Source organism: Cupressus sempervirens, chromosome 11 (genome assembly GCF_028749045.1).
Source record: "Cupressus sempervirens isolate cs-2001-9-10 chromosome 11, ASM2874904v1, whole genome shotgun sequence".
Taxonomy (NCBI): Eukaryota; Viridiplantae; Streptophyta; class Pinopsida; order Cupressales; family Cupressaceae; genus Cupressus; species Cupressus sempervirens.
Genome location: NC_143128.1, coordinates 674,739,321 through 674,761,525, shown reverse-complemented (window position 1 = coordinate 674,761,525; position 22,205 = coordinate 674,739,321). Strand labels below are relative to the sequence as shown.

General features: G+C 35.6%; 1 protein-coding gene across 8 annotated transcripts in view; it reads left to right on the top strand.

The window, feature by feature from the left end:
- The window catches only part of LOC149531528 (sulfate transporter 4.1, chloroplastic-like), a 220,521-nt gene that overhangs the window by 113,342 nt on the left and 84,974 nt on the right, over positions 1–22,205 (top strand). For all 8 annotated transcript variants that reach the window (XM_089811875.1, XM_089811872.1, XM_089811877.1 and 5 more), the window contains exon 12: positions 11,206–11,322. In XM_089811875.1, coding sequence (XP_089668001.1) covers positions 11,206–11,322 — 117 coding nt within the window. The remainder of the gene's footprint in view (positions 1–11,205; positions 11,323–22,205) is intronic.

The following is a 22,205-nucleotide window of genomic DNA, read 5'->3' as shown; positions in this document are numbered from 1 at the left end:
TACAACTGCAATTTTTGGCATTGTTTGTGACCACCTATACCCCACATTCTCACTACCCACCATCTCGATGGCCTCAATGAGAATTCTAGAAATGAATTCGTAATCCTTCACTTGCCCCTCACAATCAACAACTTTCAAAAACATTGCCCCTTTGGGGGAAATTGCAATGACATTGATTAGTGGCTGGTTTCTTGTATCCTTCCAACCATCTGACACAATAGTTGGATCGGAAGTTTTCGAAGATTTTTTGATTGGTTGGAAATCTTTTTGTATATGTGTCTTCTCTTGTTGCAATAAAAACGTACGCACTTCTTCATATCTCGGGCTTGTGTAGTCGGTGATTCTTTGATTGCTACCACCATTTCCTTCCAATATGGTGATCTCACCAACTTGAAAGAAAGCCCATTCACATAGAGGCAATGTGCAATAGCTTCATCAGCACAGTCTCTTGCCTCCATTTTAAATGGGATGTGCAATGGGCTTCTTTTGTGGGTTGAAATTCCCACTTCTTCCTCATCATCTCCTGGCACAGGTACTTGCAAGAATGGGTGTTGGAAGGATGCAATTGGTTCAGTGGGTGCATGCATCTTATTTTTTGAGGATGAACCTTGATAGTAGTGATGCAGGAGCATCCAGAGGTATAAGGGCAATCCTGTGTCACCCAAAAAAAAGTGCTTAGACTTAGTTTCTGTTTCATGTGTTTTCATTTTTGGACACCCATTTGGGTCAAATAAAGGTTCCAACTCTCACAGTTCCACTATTAGTGTGCTAGAAAATCCCGAAAAAATAGGAGCATGTAATTGGGCCATCATTTTGGTAAACTAAAAGGTGTGAATTGGCCAGATGAATGTAATTGTGATTTAGAACATTCCAGAAAAAGAATCAGGTCAAAAGGCCCCACGGTTTGAAAGTTATTGCAGTTTTTCGGGTTGTGGAGACCTCCAAAGAATGCTTCAAAGTCAGGTTAGGGGCATTAAATGACCTTGAAAAGGGCCGAAAAATGGGGGACGAGCGAAGCTGTCCATAGGGCTATAGAGTGCTTCGAGAGCTTTCCGAAAATGTAAACGGTTCGTCAATTGGAGCTACGGTTCAAAAGTTATGCCTCCCGGAAGTTCGGTTACCATTTCTGGATTCTTCTAGATTTGCGTCGACTTCTAATGCAGCTTCTGGAACCTTCTATTTGGTCGGTGGATGCCTACTAGCACTTTCTAGAATGTATTCCTAGACCTTAACCCTCTGGGGTCTATTTAAGAAGATTCCTGGCATTGTAAAAGGCAGTTCGGAGTGGAGTTTGAGAGGAGGTACTGAAAGGAGAAATTATCTCCACATTTGTGCTATTGTAAGCCCTTAGGGCATGTTTTGAAGTTTATTTTCTCTGTACTGAATGTACTAGCTTATTTTTCAGTTAATACAATTTCCCTTCTTCTGTTGTGTCCATTCTGTTCTTGGGTTGTGTCGCCATCAAGTAGCTTTGTTTTGATCTCTTGATTAATGCAACAACAACTTCTTGTTGTCTTACAAATGAAAGTATTTCTGCACTAGTCATCCTAGTTCATCTTTGCCTTTGCACATTCCAAATCCTTTGCCAACAGGTCTTATAAAATGAAGCTTCACGCAGGAATATTTGCTATTGAAAGGTTTTCTTTTGTTAATAATTACACTTCCAATAGTATGAGCCACCTCCTGCAACCTGTGATATCTGTGTTGTATGTCTCCACAAAGGAGAACCTATATCAGTTTTGAAATTATCAGTCCTTTCCCCTCCTTGGCCCCCATTGAACTTTGACTAGTACTACCGCCAATATCCATTCTTGCTTAGTTTTTTGCAACCTATTCTATAAGAAAATAAATAAATTTTAATTAGGTCCTACCGTCCTAGCAACTATGAACATCACGCATATAAGTGGAAAGAAGTGAAAAAAATTCTAAAATGGATACCCAAACTTGCTTCTACATATCTTTGAAAAAAAACTTGAAAAACTTCTTTAAGAGCTTGAAAAAATTCATCAAAAACTCAAAAAAAATAAAATCAAAACACTCAAGAATGGGATTGATCACTTACCTTGAATGATTTAAACTCTTTTGAGAAAGTTATCTCTCGCTCTTCGATTGATCTTGTTCAAAAATGCTGAACTTGGCTTCACATTGACAATGCAAACTATATAGGTGTAAACAAAGTTCCAAAATGAGTTGTCAATGCTTCAACATTCATCTTTAGGGTTGTTTTAGGGTTTCATAGCAAAAAGAACCTTAAAAAAAGCAATTAAAAAGCTAAATGGGCAAGTTAACATTTTTTTTGTTTTTTTGGGCCTTTTAGCCGTTGGGCCCATAGATGCTCCCCAATGCGTTTGGAAGCCCTGCGGAAGCTGGCTGGAAGCCAACTGCAGGCTCCCAAATGCGTTTGTTGCAAAGTAACAAGAATCGGAATCGGAATCGGATCGGAATCGGCAAGGCCGAATCAAATCGTGAATCGGCCATGAATCGGAAAATTAAAAAAACCCTTGAAATTTAGTGAGTAACTTATTTCATAAACCCTTTATCGCTGATTCGATTCACTGATTCACAAAAAATCGTTTGGCTTGAATCGAATCGCCAAATCGCGTGAATCGCATGAATCGTCGTGATTCTTGGAACTATGGACTTTGTTGGCTTCCAAACGCATTTGGGAGCTTGCAGTTGGCTTCTGGCTAGCTTCTGGATCTTTGGCTTCGAAATGCATCCGTGAGCTTGCGGCTGGCTTCCGGCCAGCTTCTGCAGGGCTTCCAGACGCATCTGTGATTTGTCTACATCAACTTCCGCACTTAGGGGTAGGAAGCCCAAATCGGTAACTTAGCTTTGAGGTAATACATGTGTTTAGTGTTGATGTTTGGTAGCTTATGTTGGATAAACCTATATATAATGATATGAGCGCTATATATATATATGTGTGTGTGTGTGTGTGTGTGTGTGTGTGTGTGTGTGTGTATAACCTATATATAATGATATGAGCGCTATATATATATATATATAACCTATATATAATGATATGAGTGCTATATATATATATATATATATATATATATATATATATATATATATATATATATATATATATATATATATATATATATAAGTTTATTATTATGTGAGAAATTAATATTATATATATATCAATTATTAAATTTTATTATATTAATTATCTATCTAACTTTACATCTCTGTTCATATATATATATATATATATATATATATATATATATAAGTTTATTATTATGTGAGAAATTAATATTATATATATATCAATTATTAGATTTTATTATATTAATTATCTATCTAACTTTACATCTCTGTTCATGGCTTGTTCTCAATTTAAATTAGAGGTCACTGCCATTTGGAAAACACATATTGAAGATGACAGTGCTATTACAACTACAGTGATCCTCATTTCACAACATCCATAAGTTTTTGCTAGTCTCATTATGTAAGTGTTTATTTTCAGTATTATATTTTTCTTTATTTTCTTCTATAACAAATATTTTTCTTTTATGTGAACTATCATATGTTCATCTTTTTAACCAAATAATTTACCTATCACTTAGTCCAATTGAAAATAGCTACAATATTTCCAACACTATTCTAGAACAGCTTTGACATTCCTTGCAATGATATCTTCATACCTTTGTCATCAATGACTATTTTCATTAGTCTCTTGCCTAGGCAAAAAAGAAAAAGGTTGTTTCAAAAAAAAGATTCAACTTAATATCCTATTATGTTGCCCAATGTAATCATCTTTATGATGCTTGATGAGATTCTCATACTTTTGGATATTTGATTTCTACAACTATTATTATTTGTTCATTCAAGTATTTAAAATTCCAATATTTATAGATCAAAGTTCAATTTTCAATCACAATGCAATGTTCAAGTATTTAAATTTTAGAAAATTCGGATTTGTAATTTTATACCTTTATGTCTTATATTGTTTTACATCTTTTCATAACTAGCATTTTAAGTACCACATGCATAGTATAACTATATAGTAGATATGTAATGTCCCTGTTTTTGATAGGTCTATGCAGGTGATGGAGTTAGCTCATCATAGTGACCCTTATAAGCTGAGAGGGTGTTTTGGGGGTCTTTGTTATGAACTTACTATTATTAGTAAGTCAATTATTGGTAGTTGCTATTTTTGGCAGTACAGTGGGTGGCTTCAACAGTTGATCGTCACCTGCAGTTAATAAATTAATAATTGCATGAGCTCTTATTTATTTATTTATAAATCATTGAGTTGCATTATGTAAGAATTTGGCTTAGGCCAGAATTCACCCAAGAACTAAAGAACTCAACACAAGCACACATTAGACCAAAATAGACAGAGTATGATCAAAATGACGATATTCATTCAATAACTGGATTGAGAGTACACTAGGAGTGCCTGAATATAAAGACCTCAGGAGAGCTTCTAGAATGCATAGAAGTCAGCATCATGATATGTCATACAACCAGACACATGTCCACCAGATATGGGTTATCCTCCATTAAGCACGGGATTAAGTGCGATGATGTGAGGATAAGCCTACAATGGTGTAGACAACATGTGCTAAATAAGGAGTGCAGATAACTGTGTTGTCAATATGACAACTCAGTGAATGATGCATACTCCTGTGTTGTAGACACCATGTGCATAATTAGAGTTGCATAACTCAATGAGAGTACACAAACTCCTAAGTGTCTCACCTAAAATAATAATAAAATAATGCAAAATAATTAAATAATGCATTAACCTAAGTAAACGTAAGTAAGTGTAATAAGTAAATACTTATTTACACCAACACATTATTATAATAATGACATTAATAGATATTTTTAAAAAGCGTGTTGAAAAGTTTCTAGTGTTGAGTTCTTTTGGGAAACTTTCACAATTTCTGAGGTGGAGTTATTTAGTAAACTTTGGCTAATAGATGATTATAAATGAGAGCTCATTGCATTGGGAAAAACATGCTCGAATATAATTTTGCTTTTTGTGCCTTTGTGGCTTTTCCTGATTTCTGATTTGTGAGCCCTTGCTGAAGTATAAGGGTCTCATCTAAGAAGTCATTGGCAATTGTGCTGAAGTATACAATTGGCCAACATTCTCCTACTGTATCTTTTGTAGCTAAGGAGAACAATCCTAAATATTATATATTTTCTTTGTTCGAATTATCTGGCTGAGGGCTTGAAGAAGTCTGAGATTCATCATTGGCAATTGTGCTGAGGTAAGCAATTGTCACAATTCTCCAACTGTGATCACTGTGGCTACGAAGATTGTTTTCTCAAAGGAATTGATTGTAATGTGTGCAATCTGGCAATCTATTTAATAACTAATTGAAGGTATTGGAGTCTGTTGTTTTTCATTATTGGGCTGTGTCTAACATATTAGCTAGACACCAAGCTGTGAGCTGAAGGTAGTTGGACTAGCAAATTGGGTTGGGTAAATACAAACACAATCCCAATTTTCCACATGGTCTCATGTCCTTTTGAAACCTCCTGTGATTTGCAATTCACCTGGACATCATACCCAACTGGCCATGACTTGCAATTAGGAGTAGTACGAGTTAAGTCCATATTGTCTTTGGCTCGCGTTGGAAGATTGTTGGGTAGTTGCCTATTGACTGGGCACAAATTCTGCTAGCCGTGGATCACACTAGTGTTAGTGATGTGCATTAGCTGTGGCCTATACATTGTCATTGACTTGGCACGTTAACAGTCCAAATTGAGAGCCAACCAAGTTCAGTAAATAAAATCAGGTTCTTAATACATTCAATTTGAGTGGTTATGGACTCATTATGCATTGTATATGCCTCTTTGAATAAGAAGTCGATTTGAATGTTAGTTTTCTATGTTTTCTTTTTGTATGCTATCATTCATATATGTTCCAAAAAATTACCAAAAGATCAAAAAAACAATAAAACACAAAATATCGAGATTGTTCTCATTTAAATTCAGCTCTGGCCAAGGCAGGGTTTTTACAATGGTATCAGAGTGGTTTCCTACCAGCCTGTAGGAATTGGGTTCAAAATTAGTTGTTAGTGGTTAGTATGTGATCCATTATTTTCTATCATGGTTGATGATAGGAGATTTGTGCCGGGTATACCTTATACCCGAAGAGGATGTAATTCTCCTCTTAGAGAAGGAGAACCTAAGATTTAGTTTGTTTCGGATGGTAGTTTGGGTGGTTCTGGTGGTACTAGACTACGACCAACAGATGCTGAGTTTGATAGAGATGCCCTGCAGGCATTTAGGGATATTGCAGCTAGGAAACAACATATGACAGATGTACCGCAACAGTTGTCTAATACTTTGCAACAGATAGCACTTCCTCAAGGACGAAGTAGGGAGAGAGCTCAAAATGTTTCTGTTGGTTCTCATAGATCTCGAGTTGAGGATGGAACCCAAGATGGTGTTAGGTATAGAGACGCAGATCGGGTTTGAGTTGAGGATCTTGGTGGATTAGCTGACAGAGATGACATACATAGTGGGACTCATGATAGGTTGTGGAGGCCCACGTTTCTGAGACCTGAGATGGATGCGGTCAGTATTGAGCTTGAGGCCTCTCCTTTTGCTGATGATGTGCTGGCACACTTTACTAAGTGGGATGATTTACCACAAGCTATTAAAGATCATTTGAATTTTGATATGTTCTTGACTTAGAAATGGGAGCATTTCAGAGCAAGGCTGGGACTTGAGAGACAACGACCTCGATAGACTAAGTTACAACAAGTTGCTAGTAAGGTGACATTGGAGCACATTGATGGTATTGGGAGAGTTATAGCTCGAGCTTGGATTCATAAGCTCGACATATATTTGGCTTTGCGTCCTATGTCAGAGGTGGACGCTATAAGATTTCGAGTATTGCATCTAGACGAAGTTGCCCATGACTGGTGGTAGCATAGGTTAGTTTCTCTACGACATGATCAAATCACTTCCTATTAGGAGTTCGTGGATTGCTTGATTGAGAGATTTGATAGGAAGGATCCAGAGGTGTACTTTCGTGGGTTGGCTTAGCTAAAGCAGTGTGGTGGATTGGAGAGTTACATCGGTGAGTTCTAGAGGCTTTTAGTCATTGTTTATGATATTTCAGAATGTAGACGAGTAATGTTATTTATGGAAGGATTGACTGAGCCACTCTATGGATGAGTGAAGTCATTAGACCCATCTTCTATATAGGTAGCAATGTGGAAGGCACAGGACTTGGAGTCCTTTTCTTGAAGCAAGGTTGCTTCGAAATCTTCCACTCTTCCGCTTGATGATGAGGAGTCCCCACCAACTGTTGAGGACAAGGGAAAGTCAGTGGGGAGTTCTGATGTCGCTTCAATAGAGGATTTGAGGAGGCATCAGCTTTGCTTTTGGTGTAAGGGGCCTTTCTCTAAAGGTCATACTTGTGCGTTGAGGCTAAAGGGAGCAGTAAATCGTGGTATGTAGGTTTACACTGATGAGATTGATGATGAGTTACCATAGCAGCATGAGGATGTTGATTAAGATGGTCGTACTAATGATAGAGTTTATATTGTGATGAGTATTTATAGGTTGGTATTTGATTCACATGTTCAGGATTTACATTGGGTATAGAGTTGGTTTGATCCTAAGCTGGATTGTCTATAGGATGATTGGGTAGGCTTAATAAAGGAGAGCATGTTGAGATCTCCTAAGGATTTCTCTGTTAGTGATGTTTCAACCTTTACATCACCAACACAAGTACTTTGTGTTGTGTTGTAGGTCATTTTATTGGTTCTGTTGATGGTTTTGGCATTTTGTTTGTTTAGCATGGATAGGGACATCACTTGTTTCTTATGGGATCCCGGTGGAGGGATTACTTGAGGATAAACAATCTTGGGGAGGGAGCACTGTAATGTTCCCATTTTTGGCAGGTCTACGTAGTTGATGGAGTTAGCTCATCATAGCGACCCTCGTGAGTTGACAGGGGTTTTGGGGGCTCAATTATGAACTTACTATTTTTAGTAAGTCAATTATTGGTAGTTGCTATTTTTGGCAGTGCAGTGGGTGGTTTTAGGAGTTGATCGTCACCTGCAATTAATAAAGTAATAATTGCATGAGCTCTTATTTATTGATTAATCATTGAGTTGCATTATTATAATAATGTTTATATTATTATAGTAATGACATTAAGAGATATTTCCAAAAAGCGTGTTGGAAAGTTTCTAGTGTTGAGTTCTTTTGGGAAACTTTCACAATTTCTGAGGTGGAGTTATTTAGGAAACTTTGGCCAACGAAAGATTATAAATGAGAGCTCATTGCATTGGGAAAAGAACGCTTGAATATATTTTTGCTTTTTGTGCCTTTGTGGCTTTTCCTGATTTCTGACTTGTGAACCCTTGCTGAATTATAAGGGTCTCGTTTGAGAAGTTCTTTGCAATTGTGTTGACGTATACAATTGGCCAACATTCTTCAACTGTATCTTCTGTAGCTAAGGAAAACAATCTTGAATATTATATATTTTCTTTGTTCGAATTATCTGGTTGAGGGTTTGAAGAAGTCTGATTCATCATTGGCAATTGTGCTGAGGTAAGCAATTGTCCCAATTTTCCAACTGTGATCACTGTGGCTATGAAGATTGTTTTTTGAAAGGAATCAATTGTAATGTGTGCGATCTGGCAATCAATTTAATAAATGATTGAAGGTATTGGAGTCTGTCGTTTTTCATTATTGGGTTGTGTCTGAGATATCAGCTAGACACCGAGCTGTGAGGTGAAGGTAGCTGGACTAGCAAATTGGGTTGGGCAGATACAAATACAATCCCAACTCGACATGGTCTCACGTCCTTCTGAAACCACTTGTGATCTGCAATTCACCTGGACGTCATACCCAGCTGGCCATGACTTGCAATTAGGAACAGTATGGGTTAAGTCCAGACTGTCTTTGGCTTGCATTGGAAGATTGTGGGGTGGTTGCATGCTGACTGGGCACAAATTCCGCTAGCTGTGGATCATACTAGTGTTGGTGATGTGCATTAGCTGCGGTCTGTACATTGTCATTGACTTGGCACGTTGACAGTCCAAATTGAGAGCCGACCAAGTTTAGTAAATAAAATCATGTTCTTAATTCATTCAATTTGAGTGGTTATGAACTCATTATACGTTATGTATGCCTCTTTGAATAAGAAGTGGATTTGAATGTTAGTTCTCTATGTTTTCTTTCTATATGCCTTCATTCATATATGTTCCAAAAAATACCAAAAGATCAGAAAAACAATAAAACACAAAATATCTAGATTGTTCTCATTTAAATTCAGCTCTAACCAAGACACGGTTTTTTACAATATACAACCTTCCCCTTAACCCCCCCATCCCCCCAAATTGAAGCACTTCTATCCTTCTCATTCATATCTGCTAATTACCACCACAAAACCCCAAAATCCACATGAAAATGTTACAAAATAACCCTTTAAAGAATTAAAAGCCCCTCCCTTCAATCATGTAGGAAAATTGGAATGTAACTCCATATTTTAAGAATGATGAAATATGTCTAAATAACAAACATTAAGTTTGTTCCAACCATTTACCATTTAATTTGGGTTCAATTTGTTTTCAGTTCGGTTTTATAAGGATAAAACAAATATCCATCTCCGAAATATCCGCTAGCATAGTTGGAGTGCTTTGCAAATATTATGCAAGTAGGCATGGGTTCAAATCCCATGCCTTTAATTTCTTCCTCCTTTATACACATTTTACCCTCTTTAAATAAAATTTGCTGCCCAATCAATACCAATGTAGATAGTTGGTGCAGTTGTAAAGTGAGGTTGTAGCATATAGGCAGTTGTGGGATTAAACCCCCACATGACCCCTTTTTGTCTTTTATAAATTTGAATTTTGTTTTATCTGCATAGACTACACCAAAAGAAAAATGCTGCAAGCAAAATCACAAGGAGCACATGTAGTATGTTGGTGGAGAGCAAAGTTAGGAGAGATGAGGTCAAGGGTTGAAATCACTTCGTCCTCATTTTGAACTGATGCTGCCAAAAGCCAACTTTTATTTGCCTTCATATTGACACGTGACTATATGATTTGTCCACGTGTTTTATGTTAGCAACTACGCTGACTCAGTAAATGATGCAACTTGTGTCTGCCACATCATCATGTCACATGTGCTCCTCAGTCATCTCCCATGTATCACTTTGAAATTGGAAAGAGACATGAACAAGGTTGCTGACATCATGCTGACGTCATTAGGTCAACACTTTTCCTGGGTATCTTTGACCAGCCATAACTTTTGCATACGAACTCTGCTTTTTGAACAGAATATAGTTCCTGGATCAGTATGATGAGTATAACGACCTGATGTCCTTTTTTCTTGGATTTGAGACAGTCAAACTGTCACCTTTTTTGCCCCTGTGGTTTGCCTGTTGACCTGAACTTTGATCAAGCATAACTTCTGCATATGAGCTCTTTTTTCACCTGTTCAAGTTGTGCTGGGTTCAGTTTTCCGAGCTCTTTGTAGTGATGGTGAATTTGAGAGATTGAGATGCTAAAATATTTGTCTTTTCTAGATCCACTTGAATCAATTATTATTGTTAAGATTATGTTCATTTTAACTTTCCTTCCAAATCAGAAGGAATGAATCTTATTTTTTTGGTGCAATAAAAGTATAGTCTCTCATGAAGTAATAAAAATCAAGATTGAATAGTTTGCCACTCCTTTTGGCATCTGATGGTCACTTCTGATGCTCATTTTTTGTCAGTGTGGCATATTCACATTTTTCCCATCTAAAAAAATTAATAGTTTATTTCATTTTACATTATTATCTCCTCTAATGATTTTACTTGATTCTTCAAATTATATTTGGATAATCTGAAATTTAAAATATTTCACTATGCCGAATTGGTTTAATCTTCTATGATTACTTCTCTACCTTTTTGAAGTATTAGCTGGAAAATCAGATTTTTGAATTATACTCGACTTTATATTCATGGGGGTAAAATTAAGCAGAATTTGACATCCTTTGTTACTTCATATTTGCAATTATAGCAGCACCTTAAAACAAATTTTAATTTGTTGTTTCTTAATTGAGTAATAAAGTTAATATAAACAAGATTACATGGCTTCTATTATGTTTTGTGTATTTTATAAATTAAATTGATTTTCTGAATTAGCTACATTTCAAACATGTTTTTCAAATAGTCTTAATTGTTTATTTTTATATGAGGGCTGATGTTATATCCTATAATGATAGATAGATTATGAAGAGGCTATCTTTCTTTGGCGAGTGGATAAAAGAGATTTCCTTCAATGGGTTACAACAAGTATCACCACTCTATTCCTTGGCATTGAGATTGGAGTTCTTGTTGGAGTAAGTATGAAATGCATATAAGTGTAAAATAAACCTTTTTCATTATTTAAATGTATAATTGCTTGCTTTTATTTTATTTATAGTTTTCACATTTGTTATAATATATACACTAGTTTGTACCAATATTTTGTTGCCTTCTTGTATGCATCATAAAGAGTCTTAGTTTGAAACTGATTTTACTAATTATAAATCTTTTTCATAGTTTTACTGTGGTGAAAATATTTGCTGGTTTTCACCTCGTAAAAGATTTTTAAATTCTTAGATATATAAACCAATTTTAACATACAAGTGTCCATTGGCTTCTTTGAATTGTTGGCTTTTCTCTATTCATTAGCATGGTTAACATATGCTCACACAAGAATAGGAACATTTAGAGAAAATTATGTAATTATATACTATACTAAATGATTACACATATGGATAGTCCAGGGTGGGCTGCTATATACTGTGCAATCTCTCATACTAAACTTCCATTGAATGTTAATATCACCACATATATTTGTAGTTGTTAAACCAGCTAAGTACTAACAATAACATCAGTTTTTTGCATTGAGTATATGTTGTCATGGCCAATAGATCATTCATATTTAATCTTTATTGTGCTGTAAATACCAATAACTCAGGCAAAAGGTGATTTGTAATGCTTCCTTGCCATTTAACTACGAGATACTAATAGTTTGTTAAAGGGTGATATGAGTTGGATCCTGTCTTTGGTTGCACTGATATGACTCATGACATCGAAGCTATATTTGTGACAAAAGAATTGGAGAAAGTTTAGTCAATCTAGGACCTTAAAGGAAAACAACAGTGATGGAGAATATCAAAAGATTTTAGAGGTCTAACATACTGCTGGCTTTGGTGAACCACAACCTAAGCCAGATTAATTAGGTTTGATAGTTTAAGTAAAGTTAAACAATTAGTTAGAAAAAGTAGTTGTACACTCATCTGTCTTTCTCAGATTGTAATAAATAGCAGATGAGAATCAAGGTACAAGCTTTTTAGCCACCATTGTTCAAAGAAAATGTGCATGGTTTAAAGGTTTATCAATTTGTGTGTAGAAGTAAAATTTATGGAATACTTTGAAAGGAAGTGAATCATATGTAAGTTTGGATGCCACAAGAAATGTCCTTGGCTAATTTTGCAATGAAACACAATGATGGTGCAAGTGATTTTGACAAATAATTGACCCTGCCAAGCTCAATTTGTATTACAAGTGCAATTTCAATGACAACTGTAGAATATTTATCAATAATTACAGAATGAAAATTATGATCAGTTGAAACTCTATGTATGACCCAAAGTTATTTGCACTTGATCTATTTCTCAAAATACAACCAGTGGGGTTGGATTGTCATTTGATCTGCGTAGGATGTCGAGGATCTCCAAAATTTTGTGGTGAATTGGATTGAAGGGATCTCTGATAGTCTGAAATGCCTGTCTGAGAATCCAATCTCTTTCTTCAAGGCTTGAACTGGACCGAATCATATCTAAGTCTGGATGCCACAAGAAATGTCCTTGGCTAATTTTGCAATGAAACACAATGATGGTGCAAGTGATTTTGACAAATAGTTCACTCTACAAAGCTCAATTTGTAATACACGTGCAATTTCAATGACAACTGCAGAATATTTCTCAATAATTACAGAATGACAATTACGATCAGTTGAAACTCTATGGATGATCCAAAGTTATTTGCACTTGATCTATTTCTCAAAAGACAACCAGTGGGGTCGGATTGTCATTTGATCTTGGTAAGATGTTGAGGATGTCCAAAATTTTGTGGTGAATTGGATTGAAGGGATCTCTGATGGTCTGAAATGCCTGTCTGAGAATTTGATCTCTTCCTTCAAGGCTTGAACTGAACTGAATCTTGATGCCAAGGACGTTGCAGTATTGTGGACTCTTCATTGAGTGTGGAATTGTTGTGTTGGAAGACTCAGATGATGCTAACCGTAACCAAAATGTTCGCACAGCATGGCTCATCGAACTTGGTGAATATATTTTGTTGTATTCACTGCATGAGGTCTGCTGCATGTGTGATGCAGAATTTGTTGAATGCAATGCTGCACATATGTGATGTCTTATCAAATGCTTATAGGCTCTGATGCATACATTTCACAGGGTTGGGTTTTTTCTGTTCATTAGCAGGGTTAACATATGCTCACACAATAATAGGAAAATATAGAGAAAAGTATGCAATTATATACTATTCTCAATGATTACACATATGGCTGGTCCAAGGTGGGCTGCTATGTATAGTGCAATCTCTCATACCATACTTCCACTTAATGTTAATATCACCACATATGTTTGTAGCTATGTTCCCCCGAGTTTCCGGTACGGGGACGGCAGTGGACGGCGAGACGGGTTTTCGGGACGGCAATTTTTTTTGGCGATTTTGGGGACGGCGGGGGGGGGGGGGCAAACGGGGACGGCTATATATATATATAGGGAAATTTTAAAATATACATTGAAATTTGCAAATATACATGTCATTCATATGAAACTAAGCACAATGCATGTCATTTAAACACTATAAAACCATAACATACAACATTTGAATGCCATCTAGGAAATAATATCCAATTTCAGTACTCAATTGTCAAAATGCATATCAATATTAGTGAACAATATTATAATGATAAACATGATAAATCTGAAAATCTAAATCTGAATATGCCTAAAGCTATACACCCAAAGGCTAGAGGGCTGCCATAAAGTATTTAGTGTCAATGTATCATAATCATGTTGATGTTCAACATAAAAAACATAACATAGAAAAATGAAGCAGACTGCTTCTCCTATTTTGCCTCTACCGGATTTGGAGGGGTGGGGCCCACGTTGGTGCTCTAGTAAGGAGCCTTAAAATTATTTTTTAATATTCACTTTTAAATTTTTTTGCATTTAATAAAAAAAAAATTAAATTAAAAAAAAAAAAAAAAAAAAAAAATTGGGGATGGCTGGCCGTACCCGGTACGGTTGGGGGATGTCTAGGCGTCCCCTTTTCATACCGGGGACGGCCAGCCGTCCCCCTTTTTTTTCCCAGTTGTCCCCAAGTTTCGGGGATGTCCCTTGGTAATTTGCCCTTTTTGGGGACAGTTGGGGGACGTCCCATACCCGTCCCCCTGTCCCCAAAACGCCGAGTTTTAGGCCAGGTACGCGTCCCCGGGGAACATAGGTTTGTAGTTGTTAAACCAGCTAAGTATGTACAATGACATTAATTTTTTGTGTTTAGTATATGTAGTCATGGCCAATAACTCATTCATAATTAATCTTTATTATGGTTTAAATGCCAATAACTCAAGCAAAACTTGATTTGTAATGCTTTCTTGCCATTTACATACGAGATACGTATAGTTTATTAAAGGATGATATGAGTTTGGATCATGTCTTTTTCGTATTGAAATAATGCAAAAGCATACAAATAGAGAGGCAGCAACTTTATCCTTATCTTATGATATGGGTGTTGTTGTTGCCTATTAAGTTTGGATCATGTCATTGGTCACACTGATATAACTCGTAACATCGAAGCTATATTTTTGACAAAAGAATTGGAGAAAATTTAGTCAATCTAGGACCTTAAAGGAAAACACCAATGATAGAGAATATCAAAAGATTTTAGAGGTCTAAGATAGCGCTGGCTTTGGTGAAGCACAATCTAAGTCAGATTAATTAAGTTAATAGTTTAAGTGCTACAATTAGATACATAAAGTAGTTGTACACTCATCTTTCTTAGATTGTAATAAATAGGAGATGTGAACCGAGGTACAGGCTTTTTAGCCACCATTGTTCAAAGAAAAAATTTGCAGTTTAAAGGATTATCAGCTTATGCGTAGAAGTAAATATTATGGAATATTCTGCAAGAAAGTGAATTATATGCAGGTTTCAACGCCGCAAGAAATGTCCTTGGCAAATTTTGCAATGAAAAACAACAATGGTGCAAGTGATTTTAACAAATAATTCACTCAAGTAAGCTCAATTTGTAATACAAGTGCTCTTTTAATGGCAACTGCAGAATATTTCTCAATAATTACATAATGAAAATTGAAAGTTTTGTTGTATGGAAGCCTTAGGTTGGTCAATGCTTCGATTAGATTATCACTGGGAATTGATTGAGTATCACAAGGTATGAAGATCCTAGTCTTGGTAGTTGTGCTTGGGGGGGAGGGGACGGGGGGTCACTATTCAAGGGTTGGTGTAAATTTTGGAAAGTCCACCAATATAACTGGGGGGGTTGGGGGGCAGGGGGCTGATGGCTGAATCAGTTATGCACTTTAAACAACTTATGTCAACTTTATCAAATCTGAAATATATAACCAAAAGATATATCAACCACAAGATGATAATCATGCAAAGTGACACTAGATATGTTAACTAGGGAAACCCTTGATCAGAAGGAAAACCATGGTGGGAATGATACCCACAAGTTGGTGTACTAATATAAAAGTTCCTTGTGAAAGGATGTGACCCTATTAAGAGCCAAATGAATATAATCAGTACATGTAGTCCCTATTAGGGAAATTTGAGTCCCTGTCAAGAGATTCCAACTCTGTTAGGAGCTAATAAGAAGTCAATTGAACCCACTGTCCAAATTGCTTCAAAATTGTTCTCACTAAACAATTTAGGATAACATATCCAAGAAATTAACTGACTAAAGCAACTTATCTTGACAATACAAATCCTTTGAAGTCCTCGACACATTAACAACCTCAATCACTGCTTCAACCTTAGCAAACTCGCATCGAAAGCTCACATAACATGATCATTCACATGATCCACAATTACAACCAAGGAAAACATCTTTCCTTTATACCAAATCCGAGAACAACTAATTGAGTTGGCCTTGAGGCTTCCCCAATGTACAATGAATAATATAGGGCCACAATAATACACTACATTACACTTTACATTTCCCAAAAGAATATTAACAAAAGTCGTCTTGCAGGGAACAACTCGCATGCTATCCTTCAAAAGTCTTCGCAAGATTCTGCCATCTCAAACATAGCATCACAAGCATGTCTTTGATTGAAATCCAAGCGTGTTGAATAAGCTTTAACCCCGCCAAAAGATACAACTTAATCTTCAACATAATGTTCTTTGCACACTAGCCTGCAACTAGTATTCTGAAAAAATTCTATAGCTCATGCAAATCTTCATAACTCTTTTCGTGAACATAGACATATCATCAAGACATCCATGAACACATTGTTAACTTCGCTGAATACAATTTTGCATCCACGAACCGTGTTGAATAAAACTGTGTTTGCTACTCTGCCTGTACCATCTAGAAAGCTGATATGATGACATCAATGACAAACCAAGTTATGAATGCAACACAAGCACTCATTCACCTCCCCAAGCATACAAACTATCACTTTTGGGCATTCATGCCAACAATAATGTTCCCGATTTAATTAAATAGTTCGATTAGAATTATTTGTCATATGACCCCAAAAGTTAATAATAATATCTTTTTGTCCCCCTTTTTATTTATTAGTTATAAATGTTTTTGTTGTGTTGGCTATTTGTAACCCTTTTGGAAGTTTCTTGGAGCCCATAAATGAGAGGCTAAGTTTGACATAATTGTAGAGATGGTGAATACTATGTTTCTTTGTACTTGCGATTTCTAGTCGGAGTTCAGCATGTTGCAGTTTTAGATGTGTGATATCCTCTGATTCCTCCCTATTTTGTACTTGCAATTTTGGTGGGAGTAACTCCTCACTGTATTTTGCCTATCACCCAAATTTGTTATAATCTTAAACACATAGCTATCTATCCATCCAACCGTCATCTTTGTAATCTATATTATATTCTGGCAATAATAATAATTGTGGCACCAAGATATCAACTTTCGTAGGCAAATATTAATAGTTCTAGACTTGTATGGTGCCATGCAGGGTCCGAAAGAGTTTTTGACCATATGACCAAAATTGTATGTCGTGTGCATGCCATACATGAGAATGAGTTGCCATTGTAGTTTGCATTGGGGTTGTCGTACATACTAGGTGTTGCTATACACCTAGATTGCTGCAGTACAAATTGTATGCCTAGATTGTTGATGTATGGTGTAGCCTGGATTGTTGTCGTATGGATAACTTACTTGTCGTATGCTCAAGTTATTGATCGCACACAATACAAACATTGTACACCTTTGAATTTACTATACGAGTGTGCCCTTGAACTATACACTGGGGTTTGTGGTCGTACAAATGCTATTTCCTATTGTACAAAAGAGTTTGTTGGCATGAGGAAGTGCTATGAGAGGGTTGTACAAGTAGGGATTGCCCTTTGGGACCTTATAAGTGGTTTTCCTAGATCACACTCAATTTAAGCCTTGCAAGTCCATCAATAATCACAGTCGATTGAATACATAATTTCATCAATCGGATTCTTAATGAGTTTCTCCCATATAATCTCTAATTTGAGATTGCACCAAATTAGTTCACATAATCCATTGTTTAGAATTAACACTTTTTGAAGGTTGTACCAATCTAAGGATGATGCGCTGATACAATTGTGTCGCTTTCCATTGCTTGGTGCTACTTGGATCAGCCTTGTGCAATTTAGGCTAAGCACTAACTGTAGGTTCTTATTCATTCCAGGATCTAGTGACTGATATTGCTAGCCAAGATGGATGATGCCCTTGATTTTTCAAATTTGTTCCCGAAGGAGACTTCTTAGATTTGGCAAAGGAGATTGGGGTGAGGTGAACCCATCAAATCTCCAAGATGTCTTTGCTTATAGAGCTTATAGCACTGAATGCTAAATCTTCCAATTCCTAAATGCTCCCAATTGATCTCTTTTTATACTAACCCTAAAGTGCTTTTCCTACGAAAATTAATTTGAATTGCTATGGGTCCTTTGGAGGGAAAATTAATAAAGTGGCTTCAAAACAGTTTCTTTCTATTTAAATTCCTTGGGCCTTTCTAGTTAATGTTAATCAATCCATTGTCAATGTTGGCATGGCGTGATGGTTAAGGTTTTATTCTTGCCATCAAGGTTCACATTCCATTGAGGATGAGATCCTCCATTTGTGGCCTCTCCAGTTCATAGCTTCGGGTCAAATTGTTTATCCCTCTCCAAAGAAAAATGTTAATCAATCAATTTAACTCTCTTTGTCAACTTGTAGGCAATAGTTTAGAATAGAAATGTTGGAAAAGGCAATTTATTCTATCATTGTCAAAGTTCATTAACCCTTGTACAAATCTTGGTTCAACATATCTCATTGAGGATGGAAAACCCTATAAATTAATGTTGATAAGTTCTCTCAATCTCTTGATAGCTAGTTCATATTGTCAACAATGTAATTTTTGTAGATTAAAAAAGGTAAAAATAAAAATAAAATAAAATAGTATCAAGGTTTAGTGGAGGTTCTAAATTTTTTTTTGATGGTTAATCCTAGTCTGGCCAGCCTAAGAAATTTGATAAAGTTAATAGATTAAACTAGTCAGATTAAGCATGTCACAACTACTTAGTCTTTTCACACTTAGGTAAATAGAATTTTATGGGCATAACAACATGCTTACGAATACAAGCTTGTAGGTTCTTTAGAAAGGGTCTACAAAAGGAAAGCCAAATATGCTTTTACAAACATATAGTGGGTATGCACATGCCAATAATTTATTTTCTACATGAGTATAAGTGATAGGCTACACCAAAATTGGTATTTATATGTGTTGCACCCAAAACTTAATAATAAACTTAGAATATGGCTAATAATAATGTAGAATTTTTATTGTGAAAGAAAATCGTAAATCACTCCTATGAAACATATTGTGAAGATCCTTAGTCCTCACTATTTGTTATACTCAACTTATTGGATACAAATAAGAAGGCTTTTGCTAAGGTACCAATGTGTAGCAAGGGAAATTGGAGGCTGGTTTTGATGCGTTCAGATGCCCAAAACGCTTGGGAAGCCTTGCAGATGCGCGTTGGAAGCACTTCCTAGGCATCCGAATGCTCAAAGAAGTGCACATTACGCTTCCTTAAGCATTTGGATACCCATTAAGAACTTCTTGAGCACATCCACAATTTCACATGTACAAAATGTTATTTTTTGTTCTTCTCATTTTGTTTACAGCTGAGCTCTCTTTTCATTCAGTCTCCATTTTGGCATTTTGAAGACAAGTTGTTTAGCTTTGAACATGATCATTCGTAGGGTGTCAGATAGCTTCCCAAAAGGAGTTCCAAGCATCTAAGTTAAGTGTTTGATCCATCCTTGAGTCCTTTTACTAAGTTGTTTTGAAATTTTGACGATTTTTTTTAAAGTTTGAAAAGAATTTTTACAATTATTTTCCCCTTTTATAAAGAAACGAAGCAAGAATTTTAGCTATCTATTTTAATATTTTATGTAATCATTTTACACTTGTGTGCTTGATGTTCATTGTTTTTTTCTAATTTAAATTTATTTACTTTCTTATATATTGTATTATGTAATAATGACCACTGCCAATAGTTGAGGTTCAGTGGCAGGGCAAGTTGAAGGAAGTGATAACTTCAAAATTGATGTAGGATCTCCATTATGGAAAAATACTACAAGATAATCGCAAGTTTTAGGAGGTGGGTCATACATTTGGAAATGTAATGTATGTCAAAGGAATGAGAATTTGCAAAGGAAGCAAAGATGGAAAGGGGATGACTAATGCAAAGTAAGCAAGACTTATAAGAGAACAAGAAGTTGCTGATAATTTAGTTAAAAATTCATTTTTCTTATCAAGCTCCATCCGGAAAGAACATAGCTAAATTCCCCTTTGATCTAGTTGTATCCTCTAAAGATCCATTCTTGCAAGTACCTGTTGATGGAACCTTAATTTTTGAAAAAATTAAGCCCCATTTATGATGTTGGAGACTAAAAAAGGATAATCATTTATGTCAAAGTCAAAGATATAACAAGAAATGCATACACCATTGAATTTATATTGATATAATAATTTTTTTTATCATTATGAATATATTTGATATATGTTTAAATGATGTATAAAACTAAAGACAAAAATCTGAAATACCTTTGATATAAGCTACAAATATAAATATCAGTTAGAGATGTCAAGAAGGCTTCAGATTTGAAGAACTTGAAACAGCAACTAAACTGTTTGAATTAAGGAAGACCTTGAAGCATCACACCAGCATACAGAACAATTTGAATAACTCAAGTCTCAGGGTAATTAGGATGCACACCTGCAAATAGAAAGTCCTCAGGAACATTTTAAGGCTGAGACAAACAAACTAAAGGGTCATTGGATGTTAAAATCTGTATACTTAGAGGATATCAGACCTATGAGATGAAGTCATCGATAAATAAATTGCTTTGAAATTAACTTGTTAGTTCCTCAAATGAATGAGCAGATGTTGCATAAGAACATGACTTGAAGACACATACAAATCAGAATTGGAAAGTGCATATTTTATCAAAAACTCTGCCGAGTGCACAATATGGAAGCCTGTTGACTCATGCGTTCACAATCCCCCATTGTGTTTTGAGATGGCAACAGCAATACAGAGTGCAAACAGACCTGGCAAGAGGAAAGGCATGGACATCAGGGATGCAGTGATCAGTGTCCAGTGTTGAATCAATATCAAGAATGGCAATATCAAATATTCTCTCATCGTTTTGTATTTGCAATTCAGTTCTAACATAATACAGTACCGGTTATCATAAGAAGAAGCCCATATTATCGAAACCTTGATAAACAAAAGTTAAAACAACATATCTCAATCTGAGGCATGTCGTTGAAGGAGAGTATTGAAATCGCAGATGCAAGGTATCAAACTTTGATATGCCAGAAGGAGGAATGACATTCACGTAGAATATAAAATCTCAAATGGTGCGAGTGGGGCAATGAAGATATTGAATTTACCAATCATTAAAAATATCGTTCTAAAGTATTAAGTTATGCAATTATAATAATAAGAAATTATTCAGCGTTCCCATTAGAAGGGGAACAAGTATTTTGGAAAGGATGTGAGTAAAATTAAAACTAATCAATCACAATATTTCCACATTATCATAATCATTCATTTAAAAAGGTTGCACCTATTTTAAAGGTGATGTTTTGCAACATATAAAAGGAAAAATATTTCGTATTCAAAAAAGGTACACATTTGGAAAAACATATTCTCAAGAAGAAATATTTATATTATTTTGTATGGAGGGTATACATGGCTTTTCTAATGTAAATTCCATTATTTTATTTTTATAATAAAATAAAATGCTCTTTGTTTATTATTAAAGGCGTGGAGATTTAAACTACAGATGAATCGTCCTTTGCAATTATTTTTTGGAATTCTGTATACAATTTAAATGTCAGATAAGTGGACATGGTCATTTAGCATTTTAAATTTGATCATTACAGATATTGTGAAATATTAAATTGTTTCTGTATGTGTCCAATTTGTCTCCCTACCAGAGGAGTTAAAACTCAATCTGTACTAATTTAAGATTGCATTAATATTTGATTTGTTATTATTTAGTTGTTGGCAGTATAAGTGCGTAAAACATTATAAAGTTGTACATGAAAATTCATTGAAGTTGACTCTATTGCCTGGATGAGCAGCGACACTAATTTTTTTATTATTCAAAGTCAAAAAATCTATAACCTCCTTCCTGCAAGCATCAAATTAATTATAATTCAATTATACAAAACATTCAACCATTATCCAACATCTAGTTTCAATTTCATCGATTTCAAGGACCTTGCTAGCCGAAGAACTCCAAAAGTTTAAATTCACTATAGAAAAGCCTTAAACTAGACAATCAGCATTTGAGGTGAAGGTTTACCCGCCTGGGTGTAGCGGAGCCTGAAGTGTAGGGGAATCGAGAAGTATTCCCGTTTGTTGGCTAGAACTGATTGAGAAGTCCTGTTGGATAAGTGGCAGGCTCTTGG